Below are 17,953 nucleotides of genomic sequence, written 5' to 3'. Positions count from 1 at the left end.
TAAAGGAGCTAACTGGACTTACAGGATCAGCAAGCACACTCACCTTGCCGCATGGCCTCAAACAAAATGGATTCCAATAGGCCACTCCCACACTTAAATACTTCCTCTTCCTGGATTTCTCCTGACAGGAAGTGGATCTCTCCACCTGATCTCAAGGAGTTATGTGCCCTGCTTAGTAGTTCCCCTGCTGGCCCCCAGCTGACATTATTTCTTCTGTAATAGATAAACTGGCTGCATTTAATTGCTTCATCTGACATTTCCCTCACTGTCTTCCTCAAACTCTGTCCCCGCACTCCGAGTTCCCCCAGGAGTGAGACAGTTGATCTTGCTATGAATCCCCTACACCCCACTTCCACTGGACAAATCCTAGTCTTCCATCCTCGCTGCTCAGCTTCTGCTCCTAAGTCTGCATATCTAAGCTTTTTTCTTTCATATGCTTCTTCCACTGAGTCTTCCCAAGGAACTGTCAGCTCGATGAAATAAACTATCTGTTGACTCACTGACCACAACACTAAGTCAGGCCTCTGCCTGGTACAGACTATTTCCTGAGGAACAACAAGCTTTCCCCCTAAATCTACTTGCATTTCCCAATCACAAGCACCTTCTAGGCGGCCACACCTTTGCCTCCTCACTAACTTATCCCTTCTGTATTTCTCTCCCTCACGGACAAACTGAATTACTAAACTCCTATCCTTAACACCTTCTGAATTCACCTGTCTTCGTTTCCCTTCAATGCCTGCAGCTAAACATTTCAACACCTGATTATGTCGCCATGTATATCGGCCTTGTGACAAGCTAACTTTGCAACCTGACAAAATATGCTTTAAAGTTGCGATGCGTGAACACAATGGGCATGACGGGTCCTCATTTACCCACAGTTTTAGGTTCTGGGGGGTTGGTAAGACATCGTATGTAGCCCCTATCAGGAATCTAATACGATTCTCCTCCATACTCCACAGGTCCCTCCAACTAAGCTTCCTCTTCTCTACACTTTCCCAATTCAACCACTGTCCCTGTTTAGCCTGGGCCACTACCTTTGCACCCCTTACTATCTCTTCCTGTCTGCGTATCTGTTCTACAACCAGCTTTCTTTTATCTTTGAGGCCTGCTGTATTCCATACCGGTTTACCTGAGCCAAGCCCCAGGCCTCCCCGGCCAAACTGAACATTACCTACAATCTCTGCATGTCTAAGAGCTGCCTCTGCCTCCTGAACTGCCGATCTTGGGTTCCACTTCTCTCCCTTGGTTGGATTTGGAACCACACTCCTAACTACCACATCCTTACTCCCAGCTAACAAGAGCTCTGTCCTGACCTTGGTACATTTAAATTCCTCTGTTAAACTAGTTACTGGCAGCTGAAGTATCCCTTTTCCATACAATGCAACACTATTTAGGCATCTAGGAGCGCCCAACCACTTCCTAATGTAGGAGCTAACCAACCTTTCAATCTCCACAACAGTTATTGGAATTTCATAAATTGACAGTGGCCATATTAACCTAGGATATAGCCCAAATTGCAAACACCACAACTTCAACTTTCCTGGAAGTTCTGATTTATCTATTCTATCCAATCCTTCAGCCACATCTTTTCTAAATTTCACCACCTGTTCCTTATCATTCAACTCTACATTGTACAACCTACCTAAGCTCTTTACTGACTTTTCCCTAATTGTTGGGATGTCCTCGTCATCTATGACAAACTTCCTATCACTTAATTTCCCTCTACATATCGAGATGCTTCTAGATTTACTAGGCTTGATTTTCATGCTGGCCCACTTGAGGTTCTTATTTACCTTCTCTAGTAGCCTCTTTGTACATGGCATTGTTGTGGTCACCAGTGTCATGTCATCCATGTAAGCCCTAACTGGTGGAAGATGCAACCCATTCTGCCATCTCTCTCACCTACCACCCACTTAGAAGCCCTGATGATTACTTCCATTGCCATAGTAAATGCTAACGGAGAAATTGTACACCCTGCCATGATGCCTATTTCTAGCCTCTGCCAACCTGTTGTGAAACCTGCTGTACTTAGACACAACCTAATATCCTGAAAGTATGCTTTCACTAAGTTAACAACTACCTGTGGCACTCTGAAGTAGTCAAACGCACTCCAAATGAGGCTGTGCGGAACTGAACCAAATGCATTTGCAAGATCTAAAAATACTACGTGTAGGTCCCTTTTGTTAATCTTCGCTGCCTGAATCTGGTGCCAGATCATGCTAGTATGCTCTAAACACCCTGAAAAACCTGGTATTCCTGCCTTCTGCACCATGGTATCTATTAAGCTATTCCTTTCTAAGTAACTAGCTAGTCTCTGCGCTACTACACTAAAGAAAATCTTCCCTCCACATTCAAGAGAGAAATCATCCGGAACTGGCTAAGGTCCACAGACTCCTTCTCCTTAGGAATGAGGACACCCCTGCCCTACGCCATGCTCTTGGTATAATTTGTTTTTCCCAAACTATTCTTAGCTGTTTCCACAAAAATTTAAGGGTATCAGGCGCACTTTTATAAACCCGGTAGGGGACTCCATTAGGCCCTGGGGCCGAAGAAGCCTTTGCACGCCTGACCACCTCCTGAACTTCCTTCCACCTAGGTGGCCTGACATCCATCTCATGCTCTATCCCTCCTAATGGAGGGATATCAGGTGGGAAACCTACTATCCTATTCTTCTCCAAATCTGAATATGTGTTTCTCAAATATTCTTCAACCTCTAGCCTTTCTGCTTTAAGCTGCCCTCCCTTTTCCTGGCTGAACAATCCTTTAACAAACTTAAAAGGGTCCCTGAAAAACCTGTCCTAGCATATTCCTTCTTCCTCCTCTTTTTCCTGAGATGCTCTGCCCTTCTAAGAACTGCTAGCCTGCTTCTCAACTCCTCTTGCAACACCATAATTCCCTCCTTTCTTCTTCTGTAGCCTTTTCCACTGCTTTCTTAACTGTCTCCTTTCCTTGACTAACTTCTCTATTTCTCTCTGCCGCCTAGACTTACCTGACTGTACCCTCTCACTCCTCTTTCTCTCATGCACCCCAAACCTCTCTACACCATATGAATACATTATATCTCCCATCTTTTCTAACCTTTCCATTGCATTTCCTCTAAGCCTACTCAAGATTACTGACAAATCTCTATTAACTATCTCCCATTCTTTACTGTCATTTGCTCTAGGCCATCTAACTCTAACCTTTTGCTCCATGGTTCTCTCTCTGGCTAGCATACTGGCCTCAGTGTCACCTGCATCTTCTCTTACTACCCCTCCTCCTCAGTGGCAGCGTTACTGATATCCTGCGAACTGTGGTTTTCTACCTGCCGCTGGACTTCATCCGACTGACTCGACTGACTTCTTAGGAAGTACTGATCAATGCGGCTACTCTGCCCTTTCTTTGCCACACACTTCTTCTTTCCCTGATGAGTTCTGAGGCCTCTCACTGATGTTACTTTCTGCCAGCCGCAGGACAAACCTGAAGCATCTTGTTCTCAACTGTGCTACTTTTATCCTCTACAGATGCGCTCACCTTGCCCTGACTGCTGCTAATTCTAGCACTGGTGGATAGGTCCGTGCCCCTATCCTTCACTGAGTCACAGATCCAAGTCATAGTCGTGTCCGTTCCAATGTCTGTTACCGTGTAATCCACCTGTGAGTCATCTTCCACCCTGCTCGCTGACTCTTGGGGTATTTTTCCTAAGTTGGCTGTAGCTAATTTTTGGTTGTAGTAAGGCTGCTAGGCCTCACCACTGCTACCATGGGTTGCTAACCCATGCCAGCACCATTGGGGTCTTTTCCTCCTGTCAGCTGTCTTTCCAAGCGGTCACATGGTCTTTCCCTTGTTGTCAGCTGCCCTGTTCACAGCAGTCACTAGCTGGGCTAGTTCTGAATTCAAATAAACACAAGAAGTTTGTGCTCTAAAAAAAAAAAATAAATAAATAAGTAAATAAATAAATAAATAAAAAGGGATCAGCACTCAGTGAATAACCTCCTAAGCCCTACGACAAACTATTATGGCAAGGCTTAACTATACAGACCAATGAGCAGTGATAACTAACATGTCTTTGGGGTCATCGGGTGGGAACCTCCTTTCACCGGTGTTTCGTCTAGTTGGTCCCACGACACCTCCAGGAGGCTAGACAGTGATCTCTGGCGTCCCAGAGACACTCCCTTAATGCCAGGTCTCACTGCTCCCACACTAACCGAACAACCTCCTTTACCTTACCTATATTACCACAGAGGAGGTAGACCCAGGAGGGAAGCCTTGTTAGGCTATCACACTCCCCGCCGGGTTAGGCTGTACAGTCTACCTCCCAAGACGAGCCCTCACAACAATGACACCTCCAGGAGGCTAGACAGTGATCTCAGCCCAAACAGAACAGCACTGCCACCTTCAACCAAACCCAGGCTCCGTTTATGCGAGCTCCAGGCAGAAGCAATGCTGATACTACCTTTACTAGCACATTCACCATACTCTATTTCACACGCTACATAGCATAACTACAATGTAAGCTAAAGTTAAAGGAGATAAATGAACTCACAGGATCAGCAAACACACTCACTTTGCAGCATGGTCTCAAACAAAATGGATTCCGATAGGCCACTCCCACACTTAAATAACCTTCCTCTTCCTGGATTTCCTCCTTACATACACATGGCTTTCTCAGCCCAAACAGCACTGCCATCTTCAACCAAACCCAGGCTCCATACATGCGAGCTCCAGGCAGAAGCAATGCTGATACTAGCTTTCCTGTCACATTCACCATACTCTATTTCACACACTACATAGCATAACTACAATATAAGCTAAAGTTAAAGGAGCTAACTGGACTTACAGGATCAGCAAGCACACTCACCTTGCCGCATGGCCTCAAACAAAATGGATTCCAATAGGCCACTCCCACACTTAAATACTTCCTCTTCCTGGATTTCTCCTGACAGGAAGTGGATCTCTCCACCTGATCTCAAGGAGTTATGTGCCCTGCTTAGTAGTTCTCCCTGCTGGCCCCCAGCTGACATTATTTCTTCTGTAATAGATAAACTGGCTGCATTTAATTGCTTCATCTGACATTTCCCTCACTGTCTTCCTCAAACTCTGTCCCGCACTCCGAGTTCCCAGGAGTGAGACAGTTGATCTTGCTATGAATCCCCTACACCCCACTTCCACTGGACAAATCCTAGTCTTCCATCCTCGCTGCTCAGCTTCTGCTCCTAAGTCTGCATATCTAAGCTTTTTTCTTTCATATGCTTCTTCCACTGAGTCTTCCCAAGGAACTGTCAGCTCGATGAAATAAACTATCTGTTGACTCACTGACCACAACACTAAGTCAGGCCTCTGCCTGGTACAGACTATTTCCTGAGGAACAACAAGCTTTCCCCCTAAATCTACTTGCATTTCCCAATCACAAGCACCTTCTAGGCGGCCACACCTTTGCCTCCTCACTAACTTATCCCTTCTGTATTTCTCTCCCTCACGGACAAACTGAATTACTAAACTCCTATCCTTAACACCTTCTGAATTCACCTGTCTTCGTTTCCCTTCAATGCCTGCAGCTAAACATTTCAACACCTGATTATGTCGCCATGTATATCGGCCTTGTGACAAGCTAACTTTGCAACCTGACAAAATATGCTTTAAAGTTGCGATGCGTGAACACAATGGGCATGACGGGTCCTCATTTACCCACAGTTTTAGGTTCTGGGGGGTTGGTAAGACATCGTATGTAGCCCCTATCAGGAATCTAATACGATTCTCCTCCATACTCCACAGGTCCCTCCAACTAAGCTTCCTCTTCTCTACACTTTCCCAATTCAACCACTGTCCCTGTTTAGCCTGGGCCACTACCTTTGCACCCCTTACTATCTCTTCCTGTCTGCGTATCTGTTCTACAACCAGCTTTCTTTTATCTTTGAGGCCTGCTGTATTCCATACCGGTTTACCTGAGCCAAGCCCCAGGCCTCCCCGGCCAAACTGAACATTACCTACAATCTCTGCATGTCTAAGAGCTGCCTCTGCCTCCTGAACTGCCGATCTTGGGTTCCACTTCCTCCCCTTGGTTGGATTTGGAACCACACTCCTAACTACCACATCCTTACTCCCAGCTAACAAGAGCTCTGTCCTGACCTTGGTACATTTAAATTCCTCTGTTAAACTAGTTACTGGCAGCTGAAGTATCCCTTTTCCATACAATGCAACACTATTTAGGCATCTAGGAGCGCCCAACCACTTCCTAATGTAGGAGCTAACCAACCTTTCAATTCTCTCCACAACAGTTATTGGAATTTCATAAATTGACAGTGGCCATATTAACCTAGGATATAGCCCAAATTGCAAACACCACAACTTCAACTTTCCTGGAAGTTCTGATTTATCTATTCTATCCAATCCTTCAGCCACATCTTTTCTAAATTTCACCACCTGTTCCTTATCATTCAACTCTACATTGTACAACCTACCTAAGCTCTTTACTGACTTTTCCCTAATTGTTGGGATGTCCTCGTCATCTATGACAAACTTCCTATCACTTAATTTCCTCTACATATCGAGATGCTTCTAGATTTACTAGGCTTGATTTTCATGCTGGCCCACTTGAGGTTCTTATTTACCTTCTCTAGTAGCCTCTTTGTACATGGCATTGTTGTGGTCACCAGTGTCATGTCATCCATGTAAGCCCTAACTGGTGGAAGATGCAACCCATTCTGCCATCTCTCCCCACCTACCACCCACTTAGAAGCCCTGATGATTACTTCCATTGCCATAGTAAATGCTAACGGAGAAATTGTACACCCTGCCATGATGCCTATTTCTAGCCTCTGCCAACCTGTTGTGAAACCTGCTGTACTTAGACACAACCTAATATCCTGAAAGTATGCTTTCACTAAGTTAACAACTACCTGTGGCACTCTGAAGTAGTCAAACGCACTCCAAATGAGGCTGTGCGGAACTGAACCAAATGCATTTGCAAGATCTAAAAATACTACGTGTAGGTCCCTTTTGTTAATCTTCGCTGCCTGAATCTGGTGCCAGATCATGCTAGTATGCTCTAAACACCCTGAAAAACCTGGTATTCCTGCCTTCTGCACCATGGTATCTATTAAGCTATTCCTTTCTAAGTAACTAGCTAGTCTCTGCGCTACTACACTAAAGAAAATCTTCCCCTCCACATTCAAGAGAGAAATCATCCAGAACTGGCTAAGGTCCACAGACTCCTTCTCCTTAGGAATGAGGACACCCCCTGCCCTACGCCATGCTCTTGGTATAATTTGTTTTTCCCAAACTATTCTTAGCTGTTTCCACAAAAATTTAAGGGTATCAGGCGCACTTTTATAAACCCGGTAGGGGACTCCATTAGGCCCTGGGGCCGAAGAAGCCTTTGCACGCCTGACCACCTCCTGAACTTCCTTCCACCTAGGTGGCCTGACATCCATCTCATGCTCTATACCTCCTAATGGAGGGATATCAGGTTGGAAACCTACTATCCTATTCTTCTCCAAATCTGAATATGTGTTTCTCAAATATTCTTCAACCTCTAGCCTTTCTGCTTTAAGCTGCCCTCCCTTTTCCTGGCTGAACAATCCTTTAACAAACTTAAAAGGGTCCCTGAAAAAACCTGTCCTAGCATATTCCTTCTTCCTCCTCTTTTTCCTGAGATGCTCTGCCCTTCTAAGAACTGCTAGCCTGCTTCTCAACTCCTCTTGCAACACCTTAATTCCCTCCCTTTCTTCTTCTGTAGCCTTTTTCCACTGCTTTCTTAACTGTCTCCTTTCCTTGACTAACTTCTCTATTTCTCTCTGCCGCCTAGACTTACCTGACTGTACCCTCTCACTCCTCTTTCTCTCATGCACCCCAAACCTCTCTACACCATATGAATACATTATATCTCCCATCTTTTCTAACCTTTCCATTGCATTTCCTCTAAGCCTACTCAAGATTACTGACAAATCTCTATTAACTATCTCCCATTCTTTACTGTCATTTGCTCTAGGCCATCTAACTCTAACCTTTTGCTCCATGGTTCTCTCTCTGGCTAGCATACTGGCCTCAGTGTCACCTGCATCTTCTCTTACTACCCCCTCCTCCTCAGTGGCAGCGTTACTGATATCCTGCGAACTGTGGTTTTCTACCTGCCGCTGGACTTCATCCGACTGACTCGACTGACTTCTTAGGAAGTACTGATCAATGCGGCTACTCTGCCCTTTCTTTGCCACACACTTCTTCTTTCCCTGATGAGTGAAAAGATAACTGTAAGGTAATGCAGATGATGTTGTGCTGAAAAGAAAAGGTACCAAACATTGGTATGGTAAACATTTTTTATGTGTTATATAAAGGCAAAATCAAAAATGATTCACAGATGGCCAAAATAGCCTAGGACTCAAGGGGTTAAAAGGGATATGAATTACATCAGAGATGCCCAACAAGTTCCTGTCCATGGTAGTAATTGAAATAATAGAGTAGCGTTACTGGGGACCCTTTTGTAACTGTACATACATTAACATTAACCTTTAACCTGGCCACAATGCTATACTTTCCATTATTGTAAGAAAATAAAGGTCTAAAGCTCTTTATAGATCAAACACAATGCTGGCCACTCTCACTGGCAGTGTTAAAGTGTCCAATTTACTGTACCAATGGCAGTATGTTATAGAACTGGTTTTTAGGTATAGGAGAGAGATTGAGGGTGTAGTTTAGCTGCACATAGCTTATAATACCATTACACCATTAAACAAACAAAATACCCCACTCTGATCAAACAATCTCCAAGTCCAACTGAAATCATTTATATATACATATATATATATATGTATGTATGTATGTCATTTTACTGTAATCCCTAAATCAGTGTTGGGGGTGATGCGTTAGGCGCTGGTCCCACAGAAAGCGTTTTGCAGGTTGAAAAACGCACCGCACTGCCTTCTATTTTTATTTTTGTAATTGAATGCCACCAGTATTTTTTTTCACAGTAATTAGTAGCTAGTTCCTAAAATGCACAGGCAGAGGGTACTTGCTGTAGCTCTGGTTGAGAATGAGAGGCTGTCAGCAAATAGTTGGGCACATGGAAACAGAGATCTGTGTGGGTACATGAGACAATAAAATAGAGGGTGGATCATGGGGACAACCACCAGTTGGTCCAGGAGCTTCAACTCGAAGATGGCCGTTTCCAGGCACATTTTTGGATGATCCGAGGGCAGATTGACAACCTGCTGTCTATCGTTGGACCGTACAGCTCTGGGTATCTAGCAACCTCTACCACGAGTTTCTCCTCCATTGTTTACCAACTAGTGATGTGACATTCGCGAACGAGCCGAGTCTTTGAACCAGGTCTTTGAAGTGAACGAGTGAACCGGCTCTTTAGCGTGAACGAGCCAGTTCCTAATTTCTTTGTTTTTTGCTTTAATTTACTCTGGGCGTGACGCCAGCCAGCTAGTTTGCATGTTACCCAGCATGCAGTTCGGACACGCTGGAACACGGGAAGTCTGAATTTAGATTATAAACTTGTAACTGAGAGCCCTTTTGGCCATGTTTTGGGATGGGGGCGTAGTTGTTGGTTATTCACAGCGTTTAGAGCCCGGATGGAGAGAGGCACAAAAGAAAATTTGTATCTGTTTTTAGTAGCTGGGGGAACATTTAGGCAGAGGCCAGAAGGAAGAAGCTTATATTCCTGGAAATATAGAAAAAGAAAAAAACCCCGACAGATTCGATAAAAGCACTGCAAAACATTTTCATCAGGCTCCTATCTACCTGGAATTTGGCGAGCTTCCTCAGACAAAAGAGGCGTTGCTGACCCTTTTTGCAAAGCATATCACAGTTCACATCAAATTTGAGCGTGTTATCAATTATAGTGCCAAGATATTTGTAATTGTTCACCAGCTCAACTGGCTGATTGTGAACGACACTACATTGAGGAACTGGAGATGGTCGTCTAAAATCAATACAAACCTCCTTTGTTTTAGAGACACTGATTTGGAGGAAGGATTCTTCACACCAAGATATAAAATCAACAAGAACCTAGCCATGACCAACTTCATCATCCCAAAGCAGGCTGACGATAACAGAATCATCTGCGTACTTTATGATGAAACTGTTGATATTGTGGCTAAAACAATCGTTTGTGTACAAACTGTATAAAAGGGCAGACAAAACACAGCCTTGAGGTGAACCGGTGGAGGATGTTAGAAGGCTGGACAATGTTCCATTCACTCTTACTTGCTGTGATCTGTTTGTGAGGAAATCAAAAATCCAACCCACAAGACACGCATCCAGACCAAAGGAGTGCACAAGTTTATCAGCTAAAACATGAGGCTTGATCGTGTTAAAAGCTGACGAGAAATCAACAAAAAGCAGTCTAACATAACACCACAAAAGCTCGAAACAAGTGAGCGCCATTCACATCTGCTGCTGGTCACTGCACGAGCATGTGACGACAGTCCTACTTCTTAAACATCCCGGCTTGTAAGTGGACCTTGAGTGAAGATTATTTTGTCAAACTGCAATTCCCATGGTAAAGAAGTTTGACATCCATAATAAAAAATATGAATATTATATTATTGCATTCTTTGGGAATCAACTCACCTGAGAGCTTGTGGAGGTAGTTTGGTTGCAGACAGGCCCACATATTTTAGCTCACAGCTCTGACTGAAGAACTCTCGAATGCTCCTGGTCACCTCCCGCACCTTTCTACACACACACACACACACACACACACTGTCATAGGCTGTGTTTCACTCAATTTTATCAACCAAATCATAGAGTGGATTCCGCCAACTGATTCATTAACATTTCGGTTCACGTCAGGGCATGGTCACACAGGCAAATGATCATCGCTTGCCGAGGTGATATTGGTGCTGAATGTGGGCAGTGCTTGATGGGGATGCGGAAGGCTAGCTTGCTAGCTAATGTTAGCTAGCATGCTCATAAATACAGGGAAATATGATGTTAGTCATACATTTTCCATTTGCTGACATTCGGTGTCTGTCTCCTGACACACCAGCCAGCCAGGCAGCATCTCTCAGGGGCAGTTTGTACTTTTCATGGCCAATATTATACAATAAATATCAAAGGAGGCCAGCGCTCACAAATGTCTGCGTTTCAGCCGTAAACCTTCATCAGCATTGTGCACCTCATTCATTTTTTCCTATTTGAGTGTGCTCACGTGTTTGCTTTTTCAATATTATACAATATCAGCTGGTTAGACACGGAAACAATCATGATCTCCTCTACACATACTTAGTTGCTATTGGTTGAGACTAGGGGCTCTAGTTTTGCAGACCGGCGGGGGTGCAGCGCACCTGCGCTTCGCCAACTGAGTGTGGCCAGGCGGATTTTGTAAGTTTGGCACACTGTGCGCGCTGGCGCAGCTACTCGTCGATCCCACCTCCGTCCCTCCTACCTGCGCAAGTCGTAAAGAGGGAGGAGAGAAGGTGTGGAGTGGGTTTTACACACATCACACCAATCAAATGAGCCCCTCTCCTTGCCCTTAAATGCGCCGTGCGAAGGTGTAATGAGAGTTTACTCAATTCGCCATGGCAGAAGAGAGCAGCAGCGTCAGACGGCCAAACTTCTCCAAGGAGGAAACTGATGTTTTGGTCCGGGAGGTCCAAGCTCGCAGTGTCCGAATATATGGAACTGCGAGTAGACCTCCACGGGCTGATGATGCAAAGGTAGCCTGGGAGGAGGTCACCACAATTGTAAATCAATGTTGCGTTTCTCTCGTGTGCGCGCACTCTCTCTTTCTCTCTCGCAGTCTCACTCTGTTTCTTTTCTTTTGACTTTTCTAAGATGACAGATGCTGAATATATACTCCCTATCTGATGCTGTGGCTGTTTGTGGTTGGCTGAGAGGGATGTGAACTCATTAGTTTGCAGCTGTGTTAATCAAATCAGGTTGGGTTTCCATTACGCGTGCCAAACATGCCAAACGGTGCCAATCCCCTTTGATCTGACATCAGATGTGACGGGACAGTCAATATAGAGATACATTTATGTGCTGATTGCAGATAGTTGCATTGAATAGTGGTTTTTGGGTATTTATTGCATCGTTAATGTGCCTGATATTCTGGAAACCTGCCTGTGAGGTTTTGGTGACGTGTGCACACTGTCCGCCGGTCAGCCAAACTTCGGCTTACACCGGCTGCGCTCCCCCTGCCCTGACAGTAGACCTGGTTTCAGTTGGTGAGCTTTTAGCGCACCTTCGGCGAAGCCTTTTGGCATGAAACTGTCACTGCGCCAAGCTGGATCTGTCGACACCTCCCCCTGCTGCGCCGCCACACCCATCTCAGCGCACCTCGGTCTGCCAAACTACCAAACTGAGCACGCCTCGGGTTGCGCTGCTCGAAACTAGCTCTGCGCGGGGTTCGCCACCCTGCGCTGTGCAGAAGAAACTAGAGCCCTAGGGATGCACAATATTGGATTTTTTGGCGATATCCAATGTGCCGATATATGTAACAACTCATCTGACCGAAAACCGACACGGAAATCAATATATCCACTTTTTTCCCCCACATCTAATTTTAGTGATCATCAAATCTCTAGTGGAATTAACATCTTATTATGCATGCGTACTTATCATGATGGCCCACCAGCAGATGGAGACATCAAACAGAATGCTTTCAATGTATGTAATATTCATTCATTGAGCAAAAAAAGAAAAAGTATGCTGGCCAATTCTGATATTTCATTTTAAAGCCAAAATCGGCCGATACCAATGACGTGCTGATATTATCGTGCACCCCTAGTTGAGGCTTCAGCTGCGTTAGACAAAATTTGCCAATCTGCCTGCCTCTTTCACTACAGACCTTTTGACATATCACAACAAGTGAAGCACCAGTGTAACCAAAAAGGTTTTTTTTAATGGCTTAATGTAATTTAGGTGTGTGTGCCCCTAAGGTCTGGTATTGTGTACGAAGTCTCATTGGCATAGGTCACTGAGGCAGTTAAAATGGAACTGAGAAATCTCTGAAGCTATGAGTTCAACCCTTTCCTGCTATGACAAGTCAAAACGTCTGCTGGGGAAGGGGTCTTGACAGCGTTCAAAATTATGTTTCGTCTTAAAGTTGTTGGTGTGTGAAATCAGAATTATTATGCCCTATAGTGAATCACCCATCAATGCATTGTAGAATCTAGTGTAGCTGGTTATTTTGCAGAAAGGACAATAGAAATAGGGTAGACTAGACTAGTGTCAGAACTCCAGTATTACTACTGATCAAATTTACTGATTCTGTTTTTTGGTTCATGCCCTGGCTTAGTCTGTCTGGTCCTGAACATCTATTCACTCAATTTCCGTCAGAGGTCTGTGAGCTTGAGTCACAAATGTGGATATATGATGTTCATGCTGTTGTCTTATACTGTGCTCAGGTTAGGGTTAGAAGTGTGATTACAATAAAAGCATTTAACCATGGACCGCGGAACACATCTGAACAAGGGGGGGGGGCCATAATTTCACGCCACACACTCACATCTACAGTACACGCATGAACACGAACACATGCTTGCTCAGATTAATCCCTCTGATCCCACTCTAACATTCACACACAGGCCAAGCCTATTTACACATAAACGCACAGATGAAACTATAGCAAACAACAAAGTACATCCAGTCCACAACCACAACCAAAACTCATCTTGCTGCCTTGAATCTAAATCAACATCATATTCATTATCATCACAAGTCAGCACTCATATCAGATTGATGTGCAGAGCCGCACACACACACACACACACACACACACCCAACAACAAAACAAGCACAGCTGCACAGTTACTGAAAAGTAACCAGAACGCTGAATTTCTGACCATTACCGCCCGCAACCACAATGTGTATGTCCACTCCCGCCCGCTCCCGCAAAAGTCTGAGAATTTATGCCCGCACAATAATAGAGATGCATTGATTTTGTGTCTTCTCCCGTCCCGCAGGAGAAAACACGTCATTTTATCGGCTATTAATAAAGAAATTCATGGGGTTGTTTGTTTTGTTTCCCTGGTCTGCATGTCTTTTGACACACTGGTCAGGAATAGCGCTCCTATTTCGTTGTTTTCATTTAGTTTTTAATGAAATAAAGGCTGTTTCATATTCTATTCTCCTCCTCTGTATTTATTGAGGCTATTTTTGTACCTTTATATAATCACGCAGTGATTGAGGTTAAGGCAAGCCCGGCGCCAGGATGAAGTTACTGAGGGAGCGGTTAAAAATTACGTGGGGGCAAATCTTTATTATGCAACATAGGTTCACACATAAAAGAGCGCGCAGACGTGCGTAATAGTCGCTCGTAATGATAGCATGTCGCCGGTGAAACACAATAAACTGCACGTCTTCTTTCATGTTTGTCTCATGACAGATGGAGCTGACAGACAGACAGACAGACAGACAGACAGGTGGAGCAAGCGGCAAATTGGTATGAAAGCTGGTTCAGGGCATATTCGTCCATTTATGAATAAATATGGGGTGGAAACGCTCATGCATGTGCACCAAGTTCTTGTGTTGACATCCTGTCGCTAGGCTACATCTTCTTCTTCTTCTTTTTCTTCTTCTTCTACTGTTTAATGGGGACCAGCGGGACCCGGCGAGACCCAATCCCAATGCAGCCCTCTGCGTCAGAGTACAAAGGTTACCCGGGCCATGGCCCCCCTGGTTCCGCGGTCTACGCATTTAACACATGTGCAGTGCCAGTCAAAAGTTTGGACACACTTTTTCATTCAAGTAAATGGGAGAGTGTGTCCAAACATTTGACTGGTACTGTACATGTAATAGAATGAGGGAATAATTTGAAATAGAAAGACAAGGCCACTTCTGGAAATATCCGCAGATAAGAGAATGTATTAAAGGGAATGGTCCCTTCCATCAAGATAAAAATCTAATACAGTGCTACATACGGCTGCCAACAATGTTCCACAAAGAATCAAAGTGGTACATAGACCGCGGAACCAGGGGGGCCAGGGGGGCCATGGCCCGGGTAACTTTTGTACTCTGACATAGAGGGCTGCATTGGGACCCGGCGGGACCCAACGCAAATAGTAATAGTCATTTTGATCCACACTCCACCAGTTGGTGGCAGTAATGGGCCAATTCGCTGTTTGCCAACCGCCATTAAACAGTAGAAGAAGAAGAAAAAGAAGAAGAAGATGTAGCCTAGCGACAGGATGTCAACACAAGAACTTGGTGCACATGCATGAGCGTTTCCACCCCATATTTATTCATAAATGAACGAATATGCCCTGAACCAGCTTTCATACCAATTTGTCGCTTGCTCCACCTGTCTGTCTGTCTGTCTGTCAGCTCCATCTGTCATGAGACAAACATGAAAGAAGACGTGCAGTTTATTGTGTTTCACCAGCGACGAGCTGTCATTACGAGCGACTATTACGCACGTCTGCGCGCTCTTTATAACTCACTGTGTGAACCTATGTTGCATAATAAAGATTTGCCCCCTCCTAATTTTTAACCGCCCCCTCAGTAACTTCATCCTGGCGCCGGGCTTGCCTTAACCTCAATCACTGCGTGATTAGGCTATATAAAGGTAGAAAAATAGCCTCAATAAATACAGAGGAGGAGAATAGATTATGAAACAGCCTTTAGGCCTATTTCATTAAAAACTAAATGAAAACAACGAAATAGGAGCGCTATTCCTGACCGGTGTGTCAAAAGTTATGCAGACCAGGGGAACAAAACAAACAACCCCATGAATCTCTTTATTAATAGCCTATAATATGACGTGCTTTCTCCTGCGGGATGGGAGAAGACACAAAATCAATGCATCTCTATTATTGCGCGGGCATAAATTCTCAGAGTTTTGCGGGAGCGGGCGGGAGTGGATATACACATTGCGGGAGCGGGCGGGAGTGTAACACACACGTTGCGGTTGCGGGCGGTAATGGTCAGAAATTCAGCGGAGCGGGCAGGAGCGTGCCACTGCCCGCGGAAGCGCAGCGCACCGAAATTCTCGCGCGCGCCGGAGCACCTCCGTTCACATCAGACGCGCATTTCTCCATGCCGTCGACAAGCGATTCTGCTCCCAGCTCTTGTTTTTCACTGCCTGGCTTGTCAGATTCCCTCGCGGCTCGCGCAGAAAATAGACCAGACGCCGAACTAATCGCTGCAAATCGTGAGCCTGCCGCGGAGCTTCCCGGCGCGGCGCGGCCAGTGTGGACGACACAGTCGTTCGAGTCGCTTCGAGGCTATTCGCGGCGCTTCCGCGGGCGGTGTGGCCCTAGCGTTATGAAGAAAACAGTCCCGCGCAGGGCTCTACTCTGACAAACTATTTTATATGAATAAAAGCCTAAGTTGTAGCCTATCTGTGTTTTTACGAGCCAAGTCACCACACACCTTCACTCACTCTCACCAACGGCTGCCGATATAAAAAAAAACTCCCACTGAGTGCTGCACATTGATTTGATATTAGTGTGCCTATCAAGTGCATTGTTTATCAATACGTCATGCATGAGCGTCGCGAGCTAACGGCGGGCACCTGCGCTGGCTGCATCTGGGAAAATGAAGAGACAGAAGTCGATATCTGATTTTCTAAAAGTAAACAGAAAAAACAAAATGATCAAATTACTCCAGCTTCCACTGTGGCTGATATGGGAGAGGGATGATATGTGTTGTAAATTGGATGAAAAAAAACATAGGAGGGAATTCTTTACAACACCGGGTAATATATCAGAGAAGTCAGAGGCAAATTTGTTCAATATATAATAATAATTCACAGATATTATAACACTCCAATGGCTACTTAAAGACGATCTATGTTGGAAATGCAAAAAAGAATGCGGTACATATAGATGGGAATGTCCTATGGTTTCTCCCCTGTGGAGGAAAGTTCTGGATAATATCTGTAAATGGTTAGAATATGAACTGCCCAGTTTGCCAAGACTATGTTTCCTTGGTGACAAAACTCTAGTGCTGAATTTAAATAAATTTAGATTTAGAATATTGAAAACTGGCCTTATAACCTGTGCTCGGATGATTTTAAGGTGTTGGAAGGAGCCTCAAACTCTGACATCGAATATGTGGACAGTTCAAATGATGAAAACTACAGCATGTGAAAAGATGTTGGGAAGATTAAATTGGAAAAATTATATGATTAATGAACAATGGGACAGTTTAAGTGGATATATGTTTGGAGGGAACAATTTGATCATGTAAAGACATTGGTGATAAGCTCACCACTGCGACTATATAGCTGCCTTTCCTGTCTGTCAATATTTGCCAGACTTCCCGCCTGTTTGTTTGTTTTTGATTGTCGTGTTAAAATTTTAATTGACAAAAGTTTAAACTGTACATGTATATTTGACCAAATCAGACTAGACAGCACAAAAAAACAGATAAATTATAAGAAATACTGTATTATACTGAAAACCTGAAAACATGTATACAGTGCACTTAGAGGTGTATACTTAGAGGTGTTTACTTAGAGGTACTGTGATGATACCAAATCTGTGATAGGTATGCAAATATATGTGCAGAAATAATGAGCGTTTTAGTGCAATAATACTGACTTCCTTGTGTCTGAATACTGCAAAGATGTCTGACATCTCAGAAACAGCCTCTGACATTAGTGAAGTGGAACAGTGGAACTGACCTGTGGCTGAAAGGATTCCTGGCCAGGTTCAGGTGCAGCAGTTTGTAACAACATCCAGCAGACAGGGACACAAATAACTGCGAGAGAAAGTTACAATGACAAAGTGTTCAGTGCAGAATAACAAACAAGAAGAACACATAACAACAGGTGGGACCAAGTCATTGTTTTGCAAGTCACAAGTAGGTGTCAAGTTTTTGCACTCAAGTCCCAAGTCAAGTCCCTAATCCTAAACTTTGAGTTTCGAGTCCTAAACAAGTCATAATGTGTTCCTCACTAAATGTACTGCTGTTTTAACAATGGAGTAACAATATATTAAATGTACAAAAATCATGAATGCTTTATAAAAGTTTCTTAAATAGTTACTTAGCTGTTAAACTAATGTTCACTAAGCATTAGCTC

The 17,953-nt window shown here is 44.3% G+C and overlaps 1 protein-coding gene across 2 annotated transcripts in view; it reads right to left on the bottom strand.

Annotated features, from left to right (window-relative positions):
- The window catches only part of carmil2 (capping protein regulator and myosin 1 linker 2), a 108,496-nt gene that overhangs the window by 65,311 nt on the left and 25,232 nt on the right, over window positions 1-17,953 (bottom strand). For both annotated transcript variants that reach the window (XM_049574393.1, XM_049574394.1), the window contains exons 15-16: window positions 17,555-17,631; window positions 10,555-10,659 (exon numbers count right to left, since the gene is read on the bottom strand). In XM_049574393.1, coding sequence (XP_049430350.1) covers window positions 10,555-10,659; window positions 17,555-17,631 — 182 coding nt within the window. The remainder of the gene's footprint in view (window positions 1-10,554; window positions 10,660-17,554; window positions 17,632-17,953) is intronic.

Source organism: Epinephelus fuscoguttatus, linkage group LG4, assembly GCF_011397635.1.
Source record: "Epinephelus fuscoguttatus linkage group LG4, E.fuscoguttatus.final_Chr_v1".
NCBI lineage: Eukaryota > Metazoa > Chordata > Actinopteri > Perciformes > Serranidae > Epinephelus > Epinephelus fuscoguttatus.
Note: the sequence above shows the minus strand (reverse complement) of the source record. Positions and strands in the feature narration are given on the sequence as shown.